At 34.8% G+C, this 26,825-nt stretch overlaps 3 protein-coding genes across 3 annotated transcripts; 1 reads left to right on the plus strand and 2 right to left on the minus strand.

Annotated features, from left to right (window-relative positions):
- Positions 1 to 6,175: 6,175 nt before the first annotated feature.
- On the minus strand, positions 6,176 to 9,470 carry LOC121806390 (cytochrome P450 81Q32-like). Its single transcript, XM_042206409.1, has 3 exons — positions 8,940 to 9,470; positions 8,229 to 8,604; positions 6,176 to 6,824 (listed from the first exon to the last, which is right to left on the minus strand). The coding sequence occupies exons 1-3, from the start codon at positions 9,443 to 9,445 to the stop codon at positions 6,204 to 6,206; spliced, it is 1,503 nt and encodes a 500-aa protein (XP_042062343.1). The 5' UTR covers positions 9,446 to 9,470; the 3' UTR covers positions 6,176 to 6,203.
- A 3,165-nt stretch (positions 9,471 to 12,635) lies between these two features.
- Positions 12,636 to 13,468, minus strand: LOC121809053 (secreted RxLR effector protein 161-like). Its single transcript, XM_042209604.1, has 3 exons — positions 13,455 to 13,468; positions 12,757 to 13,372; positions 12,636 to 12,665 (listed from the first exon to the last, which is right to left on the minus strand). Exons 1-3 carry the CDS (start codon positions 13,466 to 13,468, stop codon positions 12,636 to 12,638), a joined length of 660 nt encoding a protein of 219 aa, XP_042065538.1.
- Positions 13,469 to 13,604: 136 nt separating this feature from the next.
- LOC121809054 lies at positions 13,605 to 16,199 on the plus strand. Its single transcript, XM_042209605.1, has 3 exons — positions 13,605 to 13,628; positions 14,194 to 14,277; positions 14,371 to 16,199. Exons 1-3 carry the CDS (start codon positions 13,605 to 13,607, stop codon positions 15,961 to 15,963), a joined length of 1,701 nt encoding a protein of 566 aa, XP_042065539.1. The 3' UTR covers positions 15,964 to 16,199.
- The last annotated feature ends 10,626 nt before the right edge of the window (positions 16,200 to 26,825 follow it).

The raw sequence follows: 26,825 nt of genomic DNA on the forward strand, positions 1-26,825 counted from the left end.
AGCAACTAAGATTCAAAAATTATTCGGAAAAGAGAAACTAAAAACAAAGTAACAAAGTTATGACCCCTCGGGGTTTAAGCAAAACACAAACGATGAAGAATTCTTCGAAGATTCAGCTCCCTCATTCCTAGATGAGGAAAAAGAGAGTGATGTGGTGGTAGAACGTCGACTCCAGTGGCTGCTAACTTTCTTGCTCCATACTATCTACGAACTAAGTGTATATGAGAATGTAGAGTGTTGAGTGATGATTGATTAATGCGAGCTCTCCACTATTTATAGGATGGCCTTGGGCACAAATTCCTAGGGCAAAGTCCTCCTGATTTGCCGTTAATGCCCCTTGCCAAAAAGAGCATCTTTTTTTTCTCTCTCATCTGACTCATCATCTCATGTCTTCATGTGGTGAGCTCCTCTTGATCAACCCGCTTAGCTAGCCAGGCTCCGTTGCTCCGCTTGTCTCCAACTGATCAGTTGGCCTTCAGTTCTGGCCAGTTTTCCGCTTCTTTTCCAAATTGATCAAGTTGCTTCTACACTCAGCCGCTCCAACACTTTTCAGTTCCTGCACACTCAAACGACATTTTTTTTCCAACACTTATACCCCAATTAGTACAAAAATTCACCACTAAACCATGCTTGAAACTAGCCCTATCAAACTGCTCACACTTAAATCATTCTTGTCCTCAAGTATGAAAGAACAAGAAAAGAAAAAATGGCAAGTTACATGCATGGTTCCCTTGATCGACATTTAGAAACAAGAAACAAACTATACCGACTCTATTAGACTCGACACAGAACATACATAAACACACACAAAACATTCACATTTTTATGTCTGAAACTGGCTGAACTTCTAGCATCATTCCCCACAAGCTCAAGGTCACTCCAATTATTTTACAGTCTCAAATTTCCCCCTCCTCTTTGGGCAGTTTGATCAGTCTGTCAGTTTGTCAAGATAGCCTCTACTCTAGTCAAATGTTATGTTCACTCGGTCACTCATTCCTCACCAGCAATGTTAGGACCATTCTCTCAATTCATTTTACCTTACCACTGATGCCTTGAGTTCTGCTGACAAAGAGAAGTTCCTTAAGGTCTTTTCATTCGGTTGTAATGGGGCCAGGGCTCGTAATATGCATAGGTCAGAATCCTAGGGGTCTAAGTTCAAGAAGTGTAAGCAAAATCTGTGAAGGACATGTGAACTTAGGGACAAATTTGAGTCTTGACTGGAACAACAGAACTCTTTGTCCGACTTGCAACTCCTTCACCGCAAGTTCTTGTCATGCCACAACTTAGTTTTTTCCTTATATTTTGATAAATAGGCGGCGGAAAAAGGATGTTTTTAGCACAACACAAGAAGTGAAGGCTATAAAAGAGAGGATAAACCAGTACATGCCCAGCGGTCCTAGCACTTGAGTCACTCAACTCTCAATCTGGTCGGGATGATTTTGCGGAATAAGGAGATTGACATTTATTTTTTTATTTACAGTTAGACTTCACGTTTTTTTTGGAAAAAAATACATTATTAGTTTATCAGCTATCATTTTTGTCTGCAAATTGATGTTATTTATTTGATAATTTGTTGGTTTGTTGTAAACAACTTGTTTTAATTGGATGCAAGCAAATAATTGAAACAACTGTGTGCAACTCGAACTTAGTAGCGAAATACCAATCGGTGATTTTTTAAAAAATGTATTACATTATGGCCGAATTGAGTTGCTAATAGTTAGTAACGAACTAAGTATATTACTAAAGTTTTCGATGCCTATTTAGTGCCGACATTTTAGGGTGGATTAAGTGCGCTGCTAATTTGTAACGGACTAAGTTTGTTGCTAAAGTTTTTTATCCTTTTTGATGCCAACATTTTAGGAGCTGATTTGGTACATTGCTAATCCGCTACTAATAATTAGTAACAAACTAGGTGTGCTATTAAAGTATACTATCTCTTTTTGATGCCAAAAATTTAGCGGCGGATTAAGGGCGTTGCTAACCTGTTGGTAACAGTTAGTAACAAACTACGTTTGTTTCTAAAGTTTTCGAGCATATTTTATGCCATCAATTATCAACGAAGTCATTATGTTGATAATTCGTTACTAAAATTATAGTGGCACAATTTAATCGTTGCTAAAATTTAGCATAAAAAATTTAGTAGCAGTATTTATCTATTATTATATTATGTATAAATATTCAATTTAAAATTGAAGTGATTTTTTTGGTTATTTGTATTATAGAAGTTATAGTAAAGTGTCTAATTAGGTGTCAAACATATGGAACGATAGACAATAGTTGCGCGTAGGTCCAACCTACCAACCAGTCCATCGGATTCCGGGTCAACCCTAATTGGGGTGCAGGATAATCTAGTGCGGGCAAATCGGATTGTAATTTTGTCGAGCTAGATTTTTTCAATCATTACTAGAGGCTAAGCTGGGATTTTAATGATGTGGGACCCAACTTACTATTAATGCATGTGACGTATTTTCAGTATCCTCGTAGCTAGAAACTGATGCGACCTAAGCCACAGGGAATGGGAAAAAGGTGGAGATAAAAAGTGGTAATTATTTCTTTCCATCTATTCATAACTATTAAATTTATAATATTATTTTGCTAATTTTTTAAAATTAAATTTCATCATAGAATTCCATGATAGAAATTCAATGTAAATGATGAACAAATAGAATAACAAGGATAGTTTTAAAATAAATTTAATGGTATTATATGATTTATTTACATATTCATGGATCTAAAATTATTATTTTTATTGTTAGATTGCATTTGAAGAACTCTATGATGAACTTCAATATAAATGATAAATAAATTAAAGAATATATTTTTCAAATGCAAGAAACAAAATTTTCAAATAAAATGTAATATTTTTTTATAAGATATTTATGCATTACGGAGCTATGAACTTTAAGAAAAAAAATGAACGATAAAAATAAACAAACAATGATTATAAGTACGACTTGGGAAAAATACCGAAATACCGAAATACCGGCCTTATCGTACCGAAACAATATCGAAAATACCGAATTTTTGGTATACCGTGACTTTCGGTACGGTATGATATCTTACCGAAAAATTTCGGTAAGGTAACGGTATGGATTTTCAAATACCGCGGTATACCGCTGCATACCGAAATTCGGTATATACCGTAAATTAAGGTATATACCGTAAACTAAGGTATATACCACAAAAATATAAACACAATTATATATAAAATATATTTTATATATTTTTAAATTATAAAATCTATTGTGAAATATAAATATAATTATGAATAAATTATATTTAATTTATTTTTAAAATTATAAAATATAAATAATATTCTAAAAACTCTAATTTTCTATTTTAATTGATGTTGAAAGTCAGGTATACCGAACTTCGGTATGGTATACCGAAAATGAGGTACGGTATCGGTATGGAAATTCGTCATACCGAAAATAAGGTATACCGAAGTTCGGTATGCCGAAAACTTTGGTAAGATAAAAGTATGATTTTTCCGCATACCGTATTTACGGTAAGGTGTACGGTATGGTGGTTTCGGCAAGGTATACCGTACCTACCCACCCCTAATTATAAGCAAGCTAAACTTATGAAGCTAAAAACAAGCATACAAGAAATAAACAAACGTATACTTTGGCATGTTGATGAAATTATCCTAAATAAAATTATCATCCATGTAAATTCTCTTAATTAAATGTGATAAATAATCTACTAGAATGGTTGGTACGTAGGTTCAAGAAAATATCAATTTTATTTTACGATGGTTTGATAGGATTTCCAAATACATAGAATAAAATAGGTAATGACAACATTATCCTTCTAATTAACATTCATTTTTAAGTTAAACTAATTCCAAATTTTATTCAAAGCATATTCTCTATTACCGATCGAGCATTCCAGCCTCCTGACATTAGTCCACTCTCTCAAAGTGTTCCTTCCAATGCCTTATAAGATTATGGATATTGGACACATAATCGTGTTATATATGACCTCTGTTGAATAAATTGGTGGACCTTCATTTGGGCTGGTTTTTTCCTTGGCCCAGACAATGCTGTGCTGGGCTTGGCCCAAAACTAATTCTCACTCTCCAGATGCAGCCACGTGTTCTCTCACCCGGATCAAGGCTTTCAGCCGTTGGATTGTGGTGTGTGCTTGTTATGTGAGAGGTGAGTCCATTCACTTCTATTTATTCTTTGATATTCACTCTCTCTCTTTCTCGAAGCTCTCCGAAACTCTCTCTGTCTCTGTCTCTCTCTCTCTTCTGCTCTCTTCTCCGACGGTTCTCCGGCGGTTTCTGTGAGTTCTCTCTCGGTTGAAAGGGCTGTAGACCTTGCTACAGTAGCAGTAAGGGCAACTACTTCGGTTGCCGGTGTTGGTTGAGAACTAGGGTTTCTGTCTTTGAGGGTTTCGGTGTGAGGTGTTCTCAGACGGTGTAGATCTGGGGTGTAGGAGTCTGTTTGAGCTGGAATCTGGAGGGTGAGGTTAATCACCGGTTGATTCTGCTGTGCTCCTTTTGGATCTGTGTTCTTGAGAATAGACTTGTGCTATCGGCGAGTGTCTGAGCCAAAGCAGTTTTTCTTCTGTGTTTTCTTTCATTGCATCTTGTGTTCATACGTGTAACGGCTTCAGATCTGAAAGGATCTGATCTTTGTAGTAATAATTCGTTTGTCAAGTGTGCAGGGTTGAAGAAGCTGGAGTTTGGAGTGAACTGTAATCTTGTGTAATAGATAGGTCTATTCTGTATTCAAGATTATTTGTTACTTTGATTGTAATATCAGTCGCATGGTTGGAGTTTGACTGAGCTCCCTAATGAAGATCAAAGAGGTCTTGGTAAATAGTGAATCCAATCTAAGTCTGATCCCTACAACCTCTATCATATACTATATTATTTCATTTTTATTTTCTTATTCTCTCTTATTATATAAATTACGATAGAGAGCCTTTAAATGTCCATGTCAATCTCAATGACTTATTTTTGCAGGACGGATAAAATATTTTGTCAGGTTTTTGTGGATGACTCCAAAATTCACATGATAAAGGTTTTTGTGGATGACTCCAAAATTCACATGATAAAGTTCGACAGTCAACACCATAGACCATTCGGATCAATCTACAAATTGTGGAATACACTAAAAAACCCTACATAAAACTCTACAATCTATTATATAGATTCAAAGCTCACATGATAAGGTTTTACACCATTCAAATTTTGATTCGTGTTTGTTCCGTATAATTATTGGCAAAATAATTTGTCGCGGTTGGTGGTTAGTATATTGTCAGGTTTTTATGCATGACCACAAAATGTCGATGTCCTCGCTACTTAGCATTGGCCACGCATCAAATCAAGAAACCTACGGGGCTAGTGTAGCATAAATAAGTAAGATTGTCATATTTCACATAGGCAAATTGTGTAAACTCAAGTACCATGAATCGATTTTAACTACTATCTAGACAATCCAAAGAGTTTGATTTGGTTTTCAAAATTATTGGACATACGCAAATTAAAAGCAAGCAACAAAAGATAAGTTTCAAATAAGAGAACATGGTAGAGCTGTTGATCCAACTACAACAAACACAATGCAAACAACACAACAACTTTGACTGTATAATCTTAAGATCTAGTGGATACAATTAATTTCTCTTTTTTCCTTAGCCTTTAAATGAAAATAACAATTTTGACCTTTGAATATAACACCTCAACTACGGTTATTCATCTTCATCATATATGGAAATCAATTTCTCTCTCGTAAAATAATTCAATTTTAAATTTCACATATTTTTTTAATAAAACATATATAAAAAAATTGAAGTTAATGATATGACGGTTGCAATAAAATTTTAATATATCAAAGACTGAAAAAATGATAATCCCTCGGTCCACTATTTAAAGAGCCCTTTTGACTCGGTTTCGATTTTAAGAAATTATTTGACTTTATGAAGAAAAGTAAATAGAGAGAGTGAGTGGAATGTGAGACCCAATTTTAATGGAATGTGGTATCCGCATACTAAAAATGAAATAAAATAAATGGTTCTTTAAATCGTGGACAACCCAAAATAGTAAAATTGCTCTTTAAATGGTTGGTACAAAGAGTTCTATAAGATAGAAACAATGATATTGTTTTTGTGTGATTGACAATATCATTTACGATTTAAACAACAATAAAACAACACTGCAACACAATATCATTTTCATTCAAAATATACGAGTTTTAGTGAGCACATTCATCAACAAACTTGTTCATGATCTCCATTGGCCTACACATAGCTCGCAAAGGCACCACCTTAGGCATAGTTAGCCCATCCCCTTCCCCCAAATCCACCTCCTCCAAACCCACTCTCTCCCACTCAAAGCATTGCACCATCGCCGCCAACGTCAGCCCCACGAACCGCTGGGCCAGCCCCACCCCGGGGCACGCCCTTCGCCCCGTTCCAAACGGCATCAGATTATGCGCTTCGGCTTCCACCCCTTCGAACCTCTCGGGATTGAAGCTCACGGCGTCCTGCCACAAGGCGGGGTCCCTGTGTATCGCCCAGGCATTGACGAACACGAGAGTGCCACTCAGGATGTCGTATCCCCCGACTTTGCAGTCGGAGGACGACACGTGGGGCACGAGCAGGGGCCCTGCCGGGAAGAGGCGGAAGGTCTCCAAGATAATGTTGTGGAGGTAGGGCAGGTTGGATAGGTCTTCTTCGACTACTAATCGGTTGTGTCCGATTTTGATTTCAAGTTCTTCTCTGGCCTTTTTAAGGATGTGAGGATGGTTGAGAAGAAGAGACATTGCCCATTCTATAGTGATAGCGGATGTATCAGTTCCACCAAACAGTAGGCTCTGTTATAATAAACAAATTAAAATTAAAATTAAAATTAGAATAATATGAGATTTAATGGAAAAAACCATAAAGGAATTTCTATATTATTTTTTTGATTTCATAGACTCCCTTAGAGATGCCCAAGGTTTCGGTTCCGGTGGTTAACCGCGGAACCGTAACCGCCGGTTCCGGTTCCGAACCGGAACTGTGACATTTTTCTTGAACCGAAACCGCCATATTTTGACAGCAGGCCGGTTCCGGTTCCAAATTTTACGAACCGAAACCGTGCCGGAATCGCCGGTTCTGGACGGTTCCAAACCGGAACCGTGAAAAACCATCGGAAAACAGTGAAATCTAGCCGGAACCGCAAAAAACCGCCGGAACCGTGAAAAACCGTAAAAAACCACCGGAAAACCGGCGGTTCGGAACCGGAACCGCCGATTTTCGAACCAAAACCGGAACCGTGAAATAGCCTCACGGTTCGGTTCCGGATCCACATTTATCGAAACCGGAACTGCCAGTTTACGAACCGTGGGCATGTCTAGACTCCCTTATAGAACTATCAACGATTATATATATATGAACTACATATTTTTTAAAAATTTTTATAAACAATTAGAAACCCTCCAATTATTACTATTTAGAAATTATAAAAAAACATGAGAATTCCAAAAAAATACATGAAAATATAAACTAGAATATTTTTTATATAATCTAACCTAACCCAATCTATTTGTATCTCGGTGCCCCAATCAGTTTTGAGTTAGTATTTCAATTCGAAATAAATATTATAGTTTCCTATTCACCTTTTTATTAATCTATTTGGACTACTACATCGTTTAGATAAAATTGATATTTTAATGAGAATAACTAATGCCAAGGGACAAGTCTTAGATCGAGACGTTTAGTACCATAGACGCAAAATATGTGTAGTCGTACATTATTTTATTGTGATACGAAATTTGATTCTTACAATTTTCGTGTTAGATCTTACTATAAATTATTACAAGTCGTACATTAATAGTAGGTCTGAAAAGGATATATTAGTACATCTTTTATTTTATTCCCCTAGTCTCACGATAAAAATCATATTTTGCTATTTCAGTATGTCTCACAATAAAAGTCGTATTTCACTTATCATAAAAGGTAAGGGACGTAATAAAAGTCGTATTTCACTTATCATAAAAAATAAGTTGTACAAAAAATAAGTTGTACAGGTTTCACATTCTACCAACTTATTTCACTCATATTTTATTATAAAATTAATATATATTATATATAAGGGAGACTCAAATTTCACTTATTCAATCCATTTTTCTTTACCTTCTTTAAAAGTTTATGCCTAATTAAATAGGACTCCTATTTTATAGATATTTCATAGGAAAAAATAAAGAAAGAACACAAAGTTGACCAAGAAGTGTTACCATGAGAAGACCTTTGATGGTGAGATCGGAATAAAACTCCGGCTCCGATTGCTGCAGCTCCAGCAAATGTCCGATCATACTCTTCCTCTTCTCGCGGCGGTGCTCTTCCACGAGCTCCTGAAACAACTCATCCATCTCCTCCGCCAGCGCCGCCACTTTCTTCGTGTAACCACCGTAGTCAATCCACTGCAGAAACGGCAAGAAATCCTGCGGATTCGACGCCTGCGCCATCACGAACACCTCGTTGATTATCCGCCGCAGCCTCCGCCCCTCCTCGCTCTCCTCACTCACCCTCTTGGCCGCCAGCATCCTCATCATGTTGTTAAACGTCAGCTTCGACAGCCTCGGCCTCAGCTCCACCTCTGAAAACCCCTGACTGCAAAAAAAAACTTATCTTTTAAGTACACATACATTGAGACGCAATTACTTACGTTGGAAAATTTTCAAAAATAATACCATAAAAGAAAGGTTCTTAAATTAAAAATAAATTAAAGAAGTCTCATTTGCGTTCTCTAATTTTTACTTGGGACAGCAACAATAGAAGAAAGCGTTCTTAAATTAAGGATAAATTAAGGAAGTTTTTATTTGCGTTCTCTGATTTTACTTGAGACAACAACAATAAAGACGTTTTTTTTAAAGCGTTGGTGTTATTTTTAGAATTTAAAAAATAAAATTAAGCGTCATTAATTGCATTAAAAATATGTACTTAACGAGTTTTTTTGCGGTAGTGTCTCTTTCTCGACGAGGCTAAGCAGCATCGATTTCACCTCGTCTTGCCGGATCTCGGCAAACGCAGTGAGCCGGGCGCCGGAGAGGACCTCCTGGGCGGCGATGCGGCGGAGGCTGCGCCAGAGCTCGCCGTAGGGGGCGCCGGACATGGTGCTGTGGTTGTAGCCGATGTACTCGTCGATTATGATGTTTGGGCGGTTGGCCAAAACGACGTCGTTTTTGGTGAAGCATTCCTCGACCAGGGACGGGGAGGAGACGACGACGGCGCGGCGGAGGCCGAGCTTGAGGGAGAAGATGGGGCCGGTGGATTGGGAGAGGCGGTGGAAGGTGCGGTGGAGGGGTTGTTTGAGGAGGTGGAGGTGGCCGATGATGGGCAGAGCCACGGCGGGGCTCGGCGGGAGGCGGCGGCGGTGGCGGCTGCGTTTGGAGATGAGAAAGATTGATAGGAGAATGGTGAGAGTTATGGAGAAGATAAGAGGTAATTCCATTTTTTGATTGGACTGAATTTGGAGTTGCATTGATTCATGTATATATGCAATTGTTTTAACTACTACTCCATAGTTTGATTTTTATTTATTTTTTAATTTCTTGTATGATGTTTTCCCCTTGTTTTATTATTCGTCACATTGAAGGGCAAAACTATGAGGCAAATAAATTCCAAAACTATCCTCTGACTGTTTCTATATTTTTAACATTAAGGACTATATTAGTAATTCTAAGTAATTTAAGATTGATATAGTTTTGCATAAATTATTACTATCACTGAATTTTTCATAATAGTAAAACAGTCATTTACAACCTTAATTCAACGGGTCTTTGCTTATTTTACCGTTGAGACATTTTTTTGAGCGCAAAGATTAAAGAATAAATTTATTAATGAGTTAACTAGAGCTAGAACTAAGTAATAAAAGAATAAATTACTCCATTATTAAAATAAAGTAGAAAAGAGTAATATAATTGATTGAATAAACTAAAAGAGATATTAGTATATTTAATTATGTTAAAAAAATGATCCAATTCTAATGGAGTAAAAGAGAAAAATAGTTTAATTTTAATCATATATTATTCTATATTTTTTTTAGGCTGAGTCAAGCCCATGTGAATTTGTTTTTGCGTATAATTAAAAGCTTTAAACTAATTAGAGTTGGTAGGATACATTTAAAAAAGTTTCAAACTAATTAGAATTGGATAACACATAAGTTTTAACTTTCCTTACGCCAAAAAACTTTCCTCACTCTTATTTGAGGTGGAATGAATTTGTAACCAAATATAATTGAGTAATTACTAAGAATTTTGATTCTGTATTCCAAACAAGATAAGGTTGAAAAGCTTCATGGTGGGTTGGTGGTTATAAAATGTAAAGAAAATATGAGCACTTTACAATTAACAAGCTTAGCTTTTCCCCATAATTCACTTACCTTATTAATTAAAACAATAATTTTATGTAATCAATGACAAAACAATACTTTTACGTAAAAAATTGCAAGTGGAGAAATATTTATTTGATTACTAGTTATAATTCAAATGTATGGACAGATGTATAATAATACATGAAAATTAACACATTTATTACTGTGGAAAAGCGAGTGATAATTTCTTGTATAGTTAATGCAATAAAATAAACAATAAATTTTGTTTACTAAGTTTAAAGATAAGATAATACTCTAGTTAAATGAATTTGGAATAGTTTGATGAATAATAACTGTAAATTTTGAACCAGTATATGTATATAAATAGATAAATAGATTAGGATCGAATACGAATGATGCAAGATTGAATCGAAACAATACACATGCTCTAGTTTTGCTATCAATACCAGTTTTAACGGGCGAAACTTGAATCAATGTAGTGTAGGTCTATCGGTCTAGTTAATTTCTTAGTCAGTCATTTAAGTCTCATTTGACTCGGTGCGGGTTTTAAAAAATTGTGCAGGAAAGTGAGTTGAAAATGTTTATAGATTGTGGCGTGTGAAAATAAGAATTATTTACCAAAAATAGAAAAAGTGAAGGTTGACATTATTTTGTAGACGAATCACAGTAGCAAATACGGAAATTATTTAAATTTGTTTTAATATAAATCTAAAAATAGATATATTATTCGTCTGAGCTGACTATTAATGGTAGAAAAATCGGCGGACAAAATCTTGGCAGACTTTTCAAGTGGATCCTCAATAGTTCAACATCTTTAGCTTGACCAACAAATCCCCATGTCGATCAAGATTATCATTAAATATTTAAATATAAAGATGAGGCCAATATCTCCGATAAGGAGAGGTAAATGAAAGAGTTATATTATCTATATATATCTTCTCATAAAGTGAAATATACAATTCCAAAAACTAACACACTCCAAAGAAAAAAGGCATATGGAAAGTAAATCGTATTTTTAAAAATAAAATAATAGTACAACACGTATTAAAAGACATAAAGTGTAATACCTTTTCAAATACTTTTTCCCTTGGAGAATGATTTTTAATGAAAAGAAGGCAAATATGGTAGTTATAAGATTTTATCTCTCCAATCATGGAGAGGTAAAGATACTTCTTCAAAATGGAAAAAGATATAATACCTTCTCAAATACTTCTCCCCTTGGATAATGATTTTTCATAGAAAAAAAATTTTAATATGGTAGTTATATGACTTTATCTCTCTATTTACCTCTCCCCTTGGAGATGCTCTTAGTAATAACTTGCAATTCTCCTATTTTTATAGCTAGACAAGTGTAAACATGTAATCGTAATTTTATAATTATTTAATATTATGTTTTTAACTAAATTATCTGATTTATAAATATTACTATTACTAATCAATTTATATTTAATTATTCGTATTTCTTTTAATTGATATTTATTGTTCTATATTTAATATTATGATATTATTAAATCAATTCAAATGTAAATATTATTTCTTTGACGTTATATTTATTATTCTATATGTAGCATTCGTATTTGATTTTATTTTTAGAACGAACACCACCAATCAGGAGTTGAAAGTTGAATCCAACCCAATCGGAAAATACATGGTTGTTAAAAATTTGGTTTACACTTTCAAACACCTTCGCGTCCCATGTCGAAGGAATTATTATTATTATTATATAAAGACCGACAATATGATTTACGTGCTAGTGGTATATTTCTGAAAGGATATGAGTCATGACTCTCTACTTTTTGTTTTCTCTTTGTTTTTTATATTGGTATATCGCAATTTCAATAATATGTAGGTCATGATCACACGCGTCACAACTTGCACAACAAAAGTCGATTAATTTTTCTAATTTAGAATTTATCACATGCGTCACACGGTGTAGTGGCAATACACATGATCACCGTATCATTTAATGTACATATTTTTGTAACGAATTGAATCGGAGATGTGTTTGATTGAGAACGATGACAAAGTGTATGGAAAATTTCTCGAAGCTTGTATTCAAAACTTGGAAGATTTTACAGATTGAATTTTGGGAAAGAACGCTCAAAACTCAAGTTTCCCTCTCATTCCCTTTTAAACTTGCGCCTAACAACATTTTAACTAACTCAACAAATCCTACGGCTAGGATTAAAAGATCTAAAAGCCGCACATCCGACGGCTCCTGAGACTCCTCAGCGATGAAGCTCGTTTCATGGTTTCAACCTGCATCAGTGATTGCAGCTAAGCAATTACCATCCACAAATCTCCACCTTCATTGCTTAGGTGAATCATCCGACTGTTGCTGCTCACACAAACCCACCAACCTCAAACAAAGTTCAAACTTTTCCTTAGGCAACGGCTTGGTTAACATGATCCACTTTGAACAGCCTTACCTTCCCATTCTCTACTTCCTCTCTTACAAAATGTAGCCGCACATCGATGTGCTTGCTACGTTCATGGAAGACCTGGTGCTTAGCCAGACTTAGTGCACCATTATTATCACATCCTATGGAAACAACCTGTTGCTGCACTCCAAAGTCATTTGCTATTCCTCTTAGCCAAGAGCTCTCTTTAACTGCTGATGTCAATGATATATACTCAGCCTCAGTGGTAGAAAGAGCCACAACGTTTTGCAAACCTGACTTCCAGCTAACCGCCGCCCCATACATAGTGAAGATATATCCAGATTGGGACTTTCTGGTATCTATACTACCAGCAAAGTCACTGTCACAATATCCAATCAGAGCATCCTCCATCCCATAATCAGTGCTATTGAATAAAATTCCCATGTTTCCAGCTCCCCTTAGGTACCTGAGAATCCATTTTAGTGCTTGCCAATGCTCTCTACCATGATTACTCATATATCTGCTGGTACAACTAATTGCTTGTGCCACATCCGGCCTAGTTCCAATCATGGCATACATCACACTCCCAACCACACTTGCATAAGGGATGTCTTGCATCTCAAGCCTTTCTTCATCAGACTTAGGTGATTGCTCAACAGTCAACCTGAAATGTTTGTGCTATAGGTGTTGCTGTCACTTTAGAGTTATCCATTCTGAATCTTTTAATATCCTTGATATATAATCACTTTGATTCAGCCATATTTCCTCCTCCCCCTATTCCTGACAATATTCATGCCCAAGATCCTTCTTGCTCCACCCAAATCCTTCATGTCAAAGCCAAACTCAGATCATGCTTGACCTTCTCCACCTCAGTTCTTGATGCACCTGCTACAAGCATGTCATCAACGTATAAGGAGCAAGTAAGCCACAGCAATTCCACCTTTCTTCTGATGTAAACACACTCATCATAACTTGATCTTTCAAAACCATTACTTAGCACAAAATCATCAATTTTCTGTGTCATTGCCTACTGGTCTGTTTAAAGCCTATAAAGGCTCTCTTCAGTAGACACACTTTACTTTCCATCCCATGCTTGACAAAGCCCTCTGGCTGGCACATATAAATCGTCTCCTCCAAATCCCCATGAAGAAATGTTGTTTTTACATCCAATTGCTCCAATTCCCAGTCAAGCTTTGCCACTACAGCAAGTAGGATCCTAATTGAAGTGTGTTTTACCACAGGTGAGAACACCTCATTGTAGTCAATCCCTTGTTCTTGAGTAAAACCTCGAGCCACTAACCTGGCCTTGAATCTGATATTTTCATTGTTTGCAGACTCAATCTTCTTCTTGAACAACCATTTACAAGTGATTAACTGTCTCCCCCCACCTTGTCCACAGACCCAGGTTCCATTCTCGATAGATATTAGCTATCTCATCTAATCATTGCTCTTAACACTGATCCTATCTTTACAGTTCATGTCTAGGTTGTCCAAACAACAATAATCCCTGAGGGAGAAAGTGAGGAACATAACAAGGAAGATGAAATTTGCAGCTCAGACGAACTGCAGGTAAAAGATGGGGTGAAAGAAATATAGCACACACCCAATTCATCATCAATGCATAGGTAATAACCATTTTCTAATTAGACATCTACTCTGCAGGAACATTTGATACTTTCAGAAGGGAAAAGCAAGGAGAAAGCCAAAGAGACCTATAAAGAAGCCTGTGTTGAGGCTGAGCAGTTTGATTTATCATCTCAAACCAAAGACATATCAGAATGTGCATTTGGTGATGTTGGGCAGGAAACCCCAGAAGAGAATGAAAAATATACAACAGAAAAGTCTTCTGGAGAGGATGATCCTAAAATAATCATAGAATGTGAAGCATCCTCTGCTAGTGAAGACATAAAATTAACAGAACAATCCTTAGAGGATGCATCTATCACTGCTGAAGTGCAAGAAGCAAAAGCTGGGATTGATTTGGGGGTTGCTGTTCTAGTCCCAGAAGAAACTGGAACAGAAAGACAAGAGGTGGAAGAATTGAATGATGAATGCACAGAGATGACAGACGCCTCCACACCAGATGAAACTTCCGTTATGACTGCATCAAAAACGATAGGAGAAAGTACTGAAGGAGCACCACTGGAGGCAAAAGACCAACAGACCAAAGACATTGCACTAACTGAACAACTCTCAGAGGGTGCACGCATCACTGCTGAAGTCCAAGAAGAAAAAGATGGGATTTATTTGGGGGCTGCTGTTCCAGTCCCAGAAGCAACTGGATCAGAAGAAAGAACAGAGACCAGTGACGGAAAGGAAGCAAACCCAATTCAAGTTGCACCTGTCTCAGAGACTCTAGAGCAAGAAATAGAAAAACAGAAACTTGGAAGGGATACTGCGGACGTCCATGAAGAAGATAAACATATATCTAATATCCCTAATCAGTTAGAAGCTGTCTGTGTTGCAGATACAGAAAAGGTCCCAGAGTCAAGCATTCATCAAAGTTCTGCTGAGAATACAGGTCAATGTGACAAAAAAGAAGGAAATCAACAAATTGACTCCCCTCTTGTCTTGCCACATGCCCAATGTTCAGACATCAAAATATCAGAGAATGAGCCACGATGTGTTGGAGGTGTGGCTAGCACTGATGTAACAGAATCGGAGGCATCCCCTCTTTCCTTGAAAGATAACCATGTCGTTCTGGAAGCAGATGATACCAGGTATTTGATTCTTGAGAACCAAGATGGCGACAAGAATATATCTACAGAATATTCCCAAGGTGAACATGAAGTAGAGAGACCTTCTAAAGTTGAGAAAGAAAGAGAGGAATGCGGAAATGAGGAAAGAAAGGACCAGCAAATAGAAGGGAAGCCTGAATCAGAGGAGACTGACAAACCTTCATTGTCAGACCTACTTCAGGTATCTACGAGAGGAACCTCTGAGATGGAAGATCATTCTCCCACTGAAAAAGAGCCAACCAGCCACACTGAAAACACTGGTGAGGTTGAGCATGAACACATGAAAACGGATGAGGAGAAAGATGATGAAGATGAATCACATGAACCAAAATTGGACTTAGGTTCTGAAGCACCAGTCATGGTGGATACTGGAGACACAGACATGAAAGTAGCTCATAAGAAATCTCACAACATACTTTCAGGCGTTGGATCAAAAGTGAAGCATTCAATTGCCAAGGTGAAGAAAGCCATTACAGGAAAATCTCCAAAAAAAGTGACAACCCCAGAAAGTAAATAAGCTCTGCTTTCACTTAAAGTATAGTTTGAAGTTTTACAAGTTTACACTATAGCTTGAATTGTTAATAATTTTTTTCAGCTTTTCGATTTGGCTTGTTTTCAAGTGTTTGCAAAAAAAAATTACATTTATTTTCTACATTTTTTTGGCTTGGCAGTGTAACTTGTTTTGTTAGTTTGGAAATTGTTCTGGAACTTGATATGAATTTTGTAATGCTAATAAAGTTTTTCTTTATGATACGATCCCTCTTGTTTCATGGCCATGACAGGTACAAAAAAAAATTAATGTGGCTTTATTTTATGCAAAATACACAAGCTCTGTTATATCTCACTGAAGTATCTCCAAGATAGAGCAATGCGTAGAAATGTGACTTACCTTATATTCATATCTAGAAAAATAAATAACTGTAAAGTACCTATCTAGTGTCATTTCACCAGCCACGTAAGCTGAGACATTAGCATGACATTCTAATGATCGCTCTCCGCATTTGTGATACTACCTCCATGAACATCCACCAAAATTAGTCCCTATCTACTTATAGTAAGTTATCTCTCTTTAACGAGGTGAGTCTCATTTTCCACTAACAATACTTCAACTACTTTTTCTCACCCCCTCTTTTTCTAACTTCACCAATTTATTAAAACTCATGACGCCCACTACCGATAATAATTTTTGTTGCCGAGATAGTATTAGCTTAGATATCAGGAGTATAACAATAACAGTGGCACATTTAGTCGAGCAACTGGCAGGCATGAACTCATGTAGTATATCTCAAAATCAGAATGAAATTCAACCAACAGAGATGATGGATCGAGCAAGAAGCAACCATTACAAAAAATCATTGAGTGCAATTCTGATTCAATGAGACAACTTCCTTGTTGATTACTAGAGCAGCTTAACATTTCTACGATTGTTAACATTTCTACGCACCCAATTTGGGCGAATTGAGAAGCATAAATACAAAAAAATGGCATAAACGGTCAAAAATTGAAAAAAAAAACAACTGTAATTGAGACTTCCTGAATACCTGCAGGCTGTTAGCGTGATCGGTTCATCTTCTGATCGAAGAACTTGAACACTATAAATCTACAATGGTGAACTCATCCCCACTGACATACGAGTTTATTCTACAATTCGTGGCGCAAATTTTTTTAAATAAGTTACTCCACTTTTTAAAAATTGTAAATAATAGACTCGTTTTTAAAATTGTTGGCTTTAGTTATTTTTTTATTATGGAAAATGTGCTTTTTACAATTTTATACTAGTATTTTTTTATTAAGACTAATTAAAGGTGAAATGTGAAAAAATATAAAGCTACGTGGATTTGAGTTTGAGGTGCTATTCGAATTTATTCAATATAAATTTTAGTATTATGTTTGTTATTGATAAACTTTATATTAGAAAAATATTTCTTAAGAAGTTTCTAAATCTTAATATAGTAATTGTTATGATAGTGATTTTGTACTCTATTAGAACACACGAAAAATAGTTATATTTTTATGAGTTTTATTCTAACTAACAATACTTCAATCAATTTTTTCTACTCTCCTACTTTATTAATTAAATCTCATATTGTTCATTAATGAGAATATTTTTTATGAATAAAGATAGATTGGTCCCTTTTTCATTAAAATGTGAGGGAGGGAAAATTGTTTTACTATTATCTATGTGTGGACCGATTAAATTAAGGTACTGGGCATGGGTTAGTTAATTCATTGCATGGATCTTAATTAAAATGTGGGAGCTTGTTATCTTTTTCTATGAAAAGGGCGATTGCAAGAAAAATAAATTTAAGATGGAGATTTTATCTGAAGCTGGAAAGCATATCGGGTGTGCTTTATATCCTACCTATTAAATGTAAAGAAAATCAATTTTAAATTGAACCGACAATTTAATACAAATTTAAAGGAATGAACTGCGTGTCATCAAAAGGGTTGACCATTCAAGTGTCCGTGGAAGGTGGCCAACTTTCCGGCGCACAAGGAATGTTCAAATATGGCGGAATGATGGAATGAACTTAGTTTGATACGATAAACTTCATGTAAATGAATTCGGATCCTTGGTACCAAGTATAATTATAATGAATTCTCTTTCGTTATGTTAAATGAATGTTTGATCCTTGCAAACTCATATTTCTATTCTCCCTTTCTTATTATGTCTCTCCTTTAGTTGTGGTTTTCTGAATCTTGCTATTTTTAGGAAAGTGTGATTCTTAAAATTGAATATGACTCAAATATCTTAGAAAATACCTTAGGTAGAGGGAATGGGAATAATATATTTATTACTACTAGATTTTAACATTTGTCCAGTGCAACACATTAATCTAACTTAAAACTACGTTTATGTGAGACTATTTTAAAACTTTTTCTTTTATGCTATTTTTTAATTTGACATTTTTTTTTCTTCAAACTAATTTTTTATAGCAAAATTTTCTTCTAATATTAGGCTTGATCTATGTTGATTTAGTAAGGATTAGAAATGATTTCGAATAATTTGAACCAAAATAACAAGAGAAAAAATGAATACAAAATTATGTGATAGGAGGTTAAGCCCTCATCACCATTAAGGTATGTCTGCCTATGTATATTATGTAGTTCAACAGAGACTATCTATCTAGCTAACTAGATATTGGTGAACGTTCTTTTCTTTTTAGGTACATGTCGGCAAAGCAAAAAATAAGTAAAAGTGTAAATTAAGAAGTACTACTACACCATTCGTTCTATAGTTGTGGAGTCATTTTGTCATTTTGATACGTTCCATAATATCGAGTCAGTAAAAAGTCAAGACATTTCTTCATCTTTCTACTTTTTCCATTTCTTTTATTCTTTCTTTACTTAACTCACTTAACATAATTTTTTTTAAATGCGTGCCAAAAGAAAAAATGCATTTACTACAGAATAAAGGGGTACTATGCATGATAAAAATAAAAGTGATAAAATATTGTGACAAAATAGTACTGTATGGTTTCAATTTCAGATGCATGCATAGAATCAAATGGGCCAAATAACATTGATGAAAATGCATGACTTTTGACCATAATTTATATACCCTTTTAACTACCAAATCTAAACCCCATGCTGCCGACATTCTCTTCACTTTTTGCTAAATGAAAAAGTTGTAAGCATTATGTTGATAGTGCAGTATGATATATACACAGAGAATGATAGTATTAATCAAAATTAAACCACGTCTTATGAAAGAACTAAATACGTATCAATTTTTGAAATGCATCAAAATTAAACCACGTCTTATAAAAGAACTAAATACGTATCAATTTTGGAAATGCGATATCAAACGGCAGTAAGAGCATCTCTAAGCGGAGAATGTATATAGAAGAGGTATATTATGTATTTATCTTCTTAAAAGTGAAACATACACTTTTAAAAAGTAACACGTTCCAAAGGGAAAATGTATATAGAAAGGTAAATTATTTTTAAAAATAAAATAATAGTACAAAATGCATTAAAAAAAATACTCCCTCCGTCTCATGCTACTCGCACTTTTCATTTTAGGCCGTAAATTTGGGATTGATTTTTTTGTGTAATTAAAAAAGAATTTTAGGTGTAATGAGACATCACTTAATAAAAGAGCTCTTAACTTAAACTAACATATTAATTAAATGCATTAATTCTAACTTAAATTATAAATAGTGTAAGGACTTTGTGACGAGCCGAAAAGCAAACGTGCGAGTAGCACGGGACGGAGGGAGTATAAAGCTAATACCTTCTCAAATACTTTTCCCATTGGAGAAGGATTTTTCATGAAAAGAAAACAAATATGGTAATTATAAAATTTTACCTCTCCATTTATGAGGAGGTAAAGATACCTTTCAAAATGGGAAAATGTATAATACCTTCTCATATACCTCTTCTATTGAAAAATGATTTTTCATGAAAAAATGGTAAATATGGTAGTTGTATTAATTTACCTCTCCATTTACCTCTCCCCTTGGATATACTCTAATTGATTCCACGAGACAATCCAATTTAAATAATTATAACGTTATGTTCACAGCGCAGTATGATATATACATAGAGAATTCTAATTAAAATTAAACTACGTCTTATAAATAAGACTAAATATCTTTTATAATTTGATATCATACGGTTGTATTTGACTCCACATGGAAATCCAATTTAATTAATTATAACGTTTACATATATCTATTACCGCCATTTTGGCAAAAACAGGTGAAAAATGAAATGATCCAACTATCTTGGAGGAATGCATTTATTGTTATGGTGAAATAAATTCGATGCTACGATGATTTAAATTTATAAAATAAATTTTTAAACTTGTAAAATGACTTATACAGGAAAAATAATCAGTGTCGATCAGAGAAAAAATATTTAATCCCCTATTGATTTTTCATATTTATTTGCTTCTTCAAATACAACCATTGCTATTTACACCAATAACTACTTTACCATTTAATCTTCTGAACTGCAAAATATAGTGGCATGCACAAATGATATACTCTTAGCCATTCAAATTTTGTTCCAATTAATCATTTTTTTATCTTTGTTATCTTAAGGGCCCGTCGACATTATATTATAACATTATATTTGGTTCACGGAATTGAATTTCATAACTTAATTCCAGATGGATAATCATACTATAATTAGTCATAGCCAATTTTTAATTAAAATAATCTCACCACTTAATTCTAAATTAATCATCATTTGTACATATTTATATAGATTTAACATGATATAGTATATATGTTTGTGCTGATGTTGTACGTGATCAACTTATATATGTATATTTAGGGATCGAATCAAATACAAATAATATTATACAAACTTTAAACTATCATTTGTACCGTTAGAAAATGTCAACAAATGATCAAATAATAGCAACAAAAAATGTCAACATAGTGTCAACTGTTGATGCTGTGTTAATATTGTGTTGACACTATGTTGACATTTTTTGTTGCTCTTATTCGGTCATCTGTTGACATTTTCTAACATTGCATATCAAAGTTTGGAGTTTGTACAATATTTAGAGTTTGCATTTTATCACTATCAATATTTATATATATATATATATATATATATGATTGTGATCAAGATAGAACCATTCTTAAACGTAGAACAAATGTCAAACGGAGGTCGTTAGATCTTTTAATCCAATGGTGTTGATTTGCACAACAACTTCCCATTACAACCAAAACTATTATTAATGGGTGAATGCAGATAAGTGAAAAAATAAAGCATGCATGGACTCTTCTTCATTTCATTCATTCTTCCATCAACATGTGAGTTTTTTCACTTGTTGAGTCCGGAATGTCGTGAAAACATAGTCTAATATGTATGATTTTTAATCTTGACCGTCATTTTTTCCTCATCCAATGAATAAAATATGTAGAGTTCTAGGTTCTACACTTAAGAATGGTTCTATCTTTAACGCAACCCTATATATATATATATGTATATATATATATATGAATGTAGGGTTGTACTAAAATGACAATCCATTAAAAATGACAATCACCACCAATGAGGACCCTTAAATTTAAGAGCAGATTCAACTTTAGTCTGCCACGTGATAGGTTTGCTTGTGTATGTATCCAGATTTCCTGATTATCTCTGATTCCGTATTACATATTGTTTGAAACCATATACCGAGTTGCTTGCCGATATATCACAAATTGGTTGCCAATGTATCGCAATTGCTTGCCTAGGTTGTCATTTTTCATTATGGTGTCACCATAGTGCTCTAATTTTGTATCGCATATTGCTTGGTACTATATGCTAAGTTGTTTTGTCTATGTATCGCAGATTATTTGCCTAAATTATCATTTTAAATATGGTGCCATCATAATATATCCATATAATATGTTTATAATTATATTGGTAACGAGTTGTACTGACATATGATAGATGTATTTATGCTGGTACTTTGGGTCTATACTGATACATAAACCATATAAATGATTTCAGAATTTCGATCCAAAATAGCATCAAAGTCGAGAAATAAGATACACCATATAAATTAATGTGTCAGTATGTCAATCTACTATAAATGATATATGATATGTTACATACCATATGTGAGCACCACTCTCGTTTAGAGCACGTTTAACATTGTCGTTTCGATTTATATATTTAATTTGATTCAAATATATTAAAAAATATTATTGCAATTTTTAATTTCATAAAAATCAAAACTCGATTTACTTGTTTTCTCTATAATTTCAAATAAATTAATAAAATAACAAATCGAGGTTGATTTTTATTAATTTATGAAATTAAAAATTGCAATAACATTTTTCAATGTATATTAAACTAAATATAAAAATCGAAACGAACAACGTTACATGAGTTAAACGAAAGTGATGCTCACATAAGGAGCCCAGCATATCATTTCTCTCCATATAATATCAATATAATACATATATAGCCGGGAAATCAGATATACCATATAAATTACTGTGTCAATATGTCAATCTATGATATTTATATAATATCAATATAACACATATTCAACATTAATATAGTTGTGTCAGTGTCTTAACAAAGAGCACCAATTCATAAAAACATCATCTGTCATGTATTATTATATCATTATTAATGTATTGATATATTGACAAACTTTTTATCCACACCTGCATCCTAACCACTGGTATAGATTTCGTCCGTCCCAAGTTACTTGAGTCATATTTCATTTTGGGTTATCCCAAGTTATTTGAATCATATATCTTTTTAGCAAAAAACAGAACATTCAATTTCACTTACTTTATTGTTTCTTTTACTTCACTCTCTCTTCTTTCTCTTACTTTATTCGCTCATCTATTTTATTTAACCCACTAAACACAACTTTCTTAAATTTCGTGCAAAAAAGAAACGCTTCAAGTAACATGGGACGGAGGAGTAGGTCTATATATGCATGCTTATATTGATATTTGACTTTTTTTAGTATTCTGATACTGATATTGATATGATAAATGTGTTGATATTGTAATAATTTTCAAAATATATGAACATTAAAAAAATATTATCAATTTTTTAATCTGATTATATGCAATTAAAATACTATTAGAATTCTTTTACCATTTTATTGATATTATATATTGGCCGTATTAACAAATGTGAGATGAAATCTTGATTGCTATTTTTGAATTACTTGATCTTTATTATGCACGTTATTAAATGGTCTTTGTTATGCAATAATGTGTTGGTAACATGACCCATTGATTATAATCGCAAACAATTTGGAATTATCATCACGCACATTTGGCTTTACATAAACAACATTAAATTACCATTAGAACATCCGGACGATAGGCAGCCCGATGCCTCGGGCGAGACATCATCCGCCATTGTGGGTGTGCGGACGATATCCGATGCATCGTCCGCGGACGATACAAGGACGTCCGCGCCATCGTCCGTCCATTGTGGGCGACGCGGACGATGCAACGCTTTTTTATTTATTTTTTATTTTTTAAATTCAAAAATTATTTTTATATAAATACACCTACCCCACATTCACATTTTTAACATTACCATTCACATTTCCACTCTCAAATTACACTATAAAATGGATTCCGGTGAATACCCAAGTCCGAATAGTCAGATGTTTGGGGGTGGTGCACGTTGGCCGGGTACAGACCCTGACGAATATCGGCCCTTCGACTCCAACACGCAGTACGATCCCGAATTCAGTACAGATTCGTACGGTTTGTCCGACATGGAGCAGTCTCCAACCCGCCCCGCCGCCCCTTTCTGCCGCACCGCCGCCCTGGATAGAAAGAAGCGGAACCGGCACAGGGCGTACAAGTTGCTACCTCCGGAAATGAAGAGTACGCCCCTGGGAGGACGAACTACCAACCGGATGAAACCCTCGTCTTGGCGAGGTGTTGGGTGGATATTTCGGAGGACTCGGTATTTGCGAACAACCAAAAGCAGGTTGCGTACTAGGAGCGCATCGTCGAGAACTACAATGAGGCGAAGCAGCCTAGCGCGTACAAGCGCCATAGGGAGAAGCTCCGCAAGCACTAGAATCAGGTGAAGAGGCAAGTCAACCTGTCCTCGGCGGGGTACGAGAAGTGCTTGAGGGAGCAAGGAAGCAGCGAGAGTTTGAGCGATGTGCGCGATAGAGCGTTGTTGTCGTACCAGTCATTGTACAACGACTTCAAGCATTTCAACATCTGGGTGCTCTTGAAGGACAAGCAAAATTTCCAAGGCGGGATTCTGCCATCGGCTACGCCAAAGAGGACGAGGACCACCGAAGCCGGTGCTTACACGAGCAGCGAAAGTGGCGCATATCCGGTGGACCTCAACCGGACGACGTATGAGGAGGAAGAGAGTTCCGGCACACTGGTGTCCTCCCGGCGTCCCGTTGGCGTCAAGGTTGCGAAGAACAAGGGGAAGGAGAAGGCGACATCCTCCTCACAAGCCGTGGCCGCCCCCCCATCGCCGATCCCGACCCGACGTCACTTGCCTACACGGAGTTGGCAGCGGCCGCCAACCGGAGGACGTTGTTGGACACGCATAACGCCCTCATGCAGTGTCAGGACCCGTCCAAAGCCGAATACCTCCAGGGGATGATCGATGAGCTGCGCCGCAAGTTGGGACTTTTGTAGAGTAGAAAACTTATTTTTTATTTCTAACTCGTGTAGCTTTTTTTAAATCAATGTAGGATTTACTGTTTTTAATTAATCGAGGTATTTTTAAATTATTTTGCATTGACATATTTGAAAATATTTAAATTAATTAACAAAATAATAATGAAACCTATAGGACGATTTATAAGGCGTTCCACTGCAAGTGAAAGGATAGAATGATAAAATATGATATGGCGGTGCATAGAGCGCCCATTGCTAACGCCCTTACAAATATATGGTTGGTTAAACACAAAATTATAAGATCCCATGTGACCTCATAGAGTAGGGAGGGGCTAATTCTCCATTTGTCATATTTTGAAGCTCCCAACTAATTTAATCACATAAAAAAGGCATTTTCCATATATTTTGTCGTATTCAACTGACGGATAAGAATAAAAGGTTGAAAAAGAATTGAAATAGAAAGAGCTATATGCTATAGTTATACTCCCTCCGTCCCAAAGAATATGTATTTGGTAGGGCTGACAATTTTTGGCACGTCACTTTAATACGACACAAACCCGCACGAAATTAATGGATATGTATTAAAGCTTATTGGGTTTGTGTCCTTATCGTGTCGACACGATAATGACACGAAAATTTCGTATCGTGTTCGTGTTATATGTTAAGAAATATTATTATTATTATTATTATTATTATTATTATTATTATTATTATTATTATTATTATTATTATTTATTTTAAATTTTAAATTAGATTTAGTCTCTAATGGAGCACTTAGTATTAGGTTGTATTATTATAGTGTCGTTATTGTGTCGTGTCATATATGTGTTGTTATCGTGTCGTTAATGGGTTCATGTCATGTTCGTGTTTGAGGGTAGCGGGTCGTGTTATTGTTCGTGTTTTGAGTTTTCTTAACGGGTCGTGTTCGTGTTTGTTGTTATCGTGTCGTGTCGTTATCGTGTCGACACAATAACGACACAACACACACGATTTGTCACCCCTACACTTTGGGTTCGGCACGAGTTGTAATGCAAAAGTGGGAAAGTAAGAGAGAGGTAGAGAGAAAAAGTAATTAAAATATTATTAGTGAAAAATGAGTTTCATCTCATTAGAGTGAAAAAAGTTTCTAAATTTGGAAAATGCATATTCTTATGGGACGGACTAAAAAGGAAAGAGTACATATTCTTGTGGGACGGATGGAGTATGACTTATATCGAATGATACTATATATATATTCATAAATTAATAAGGAGAAATAAATAATTAGAAAGAATTACTATAAATTATAATCCAATTTTCACTCTAATTAATGAATTATTTTAAAACCATACTATTAAATCTGAAAATATGCATATACATTTCAAAACTTTATTTTAAATTACGAATAATTATCATATACCCCTATTAATTGGAGTATCTTTTTTCACAATCATTAATGAAATAAGCTAGCTAGTTAAAAGATGTACACCTACTACTAACAATTTGTTAGATCCGAGTAAAAAAAGTTTGTATCAGGTGAATTCATCACTACATCTCGTGATTAATTAACTTATCAATGTCTAGTTAGTAGAGGGCGAGTTACAATGAAACCCTCTAAATATTGTGAGAACATAAAACTATTTTTAGTCTTTGTATACACAATTTAATTTTATGGCATGCGAATATGACTTATATAGGGACATAATCAAATGCAAACTCTAAATATTGTACAAATTTCAAATATTTTACAAAGTTTAACCTATGATTTAATTCGTTTAGAAAATGTCAACCAATGATAAAATAACAACAATAAAAAATGTCAACACAATACCAGCGGTTGATGCCGTGTTGACATCAAAATCTTTAAATTTTACACTATTTTGAAGAATTTAGAATTTATACAACATATAAAATTTGTATTTTATCGATGCCTATATAAATATAACTATCTCAAGAATACTTTTATACAAAAAAATTATTATATAACCATTGTTAAACAATCTCACACTCACCGACCGTTTTTTTTAATTTGTCCCCATTGATTTAGCTATTCATTGGTTTACTCCATTAATTAAGAGAATTGAGTCAGCCTCAACATTATGTTGTTTAATTACTATTAATATTAGAAGCTTTTGCTTTTGCATCGATTCCTTCATACCTTACACTCTCTGTATGTATATATATGTATGTACATACTCGATCCTCACCTTTAGATAATTGGTGTACATATATATAACCCTATTTCTCTAATTTGCTTTTAGGGTTTTTCCACTTTGTACTATTTTCTCTTCACCTTCATATAAACGCACACAAACACACA

The sequence above is a fragment of the Salvia splendens genome, chromosome 6 (genome assembly GCF_004379255.2).
Source record: "Salvia splendens isolate huo1 chromosome 6, SspV2, whole genome shotgun sequence".
Classification (NCBI taxonomy): domain Eukaryota; kingdom Viridiplantae; phylum Streptophyta; class Magnoliopsida; order Lamiales; family Lamiaceae; genus Salvia; species Salvia splendens.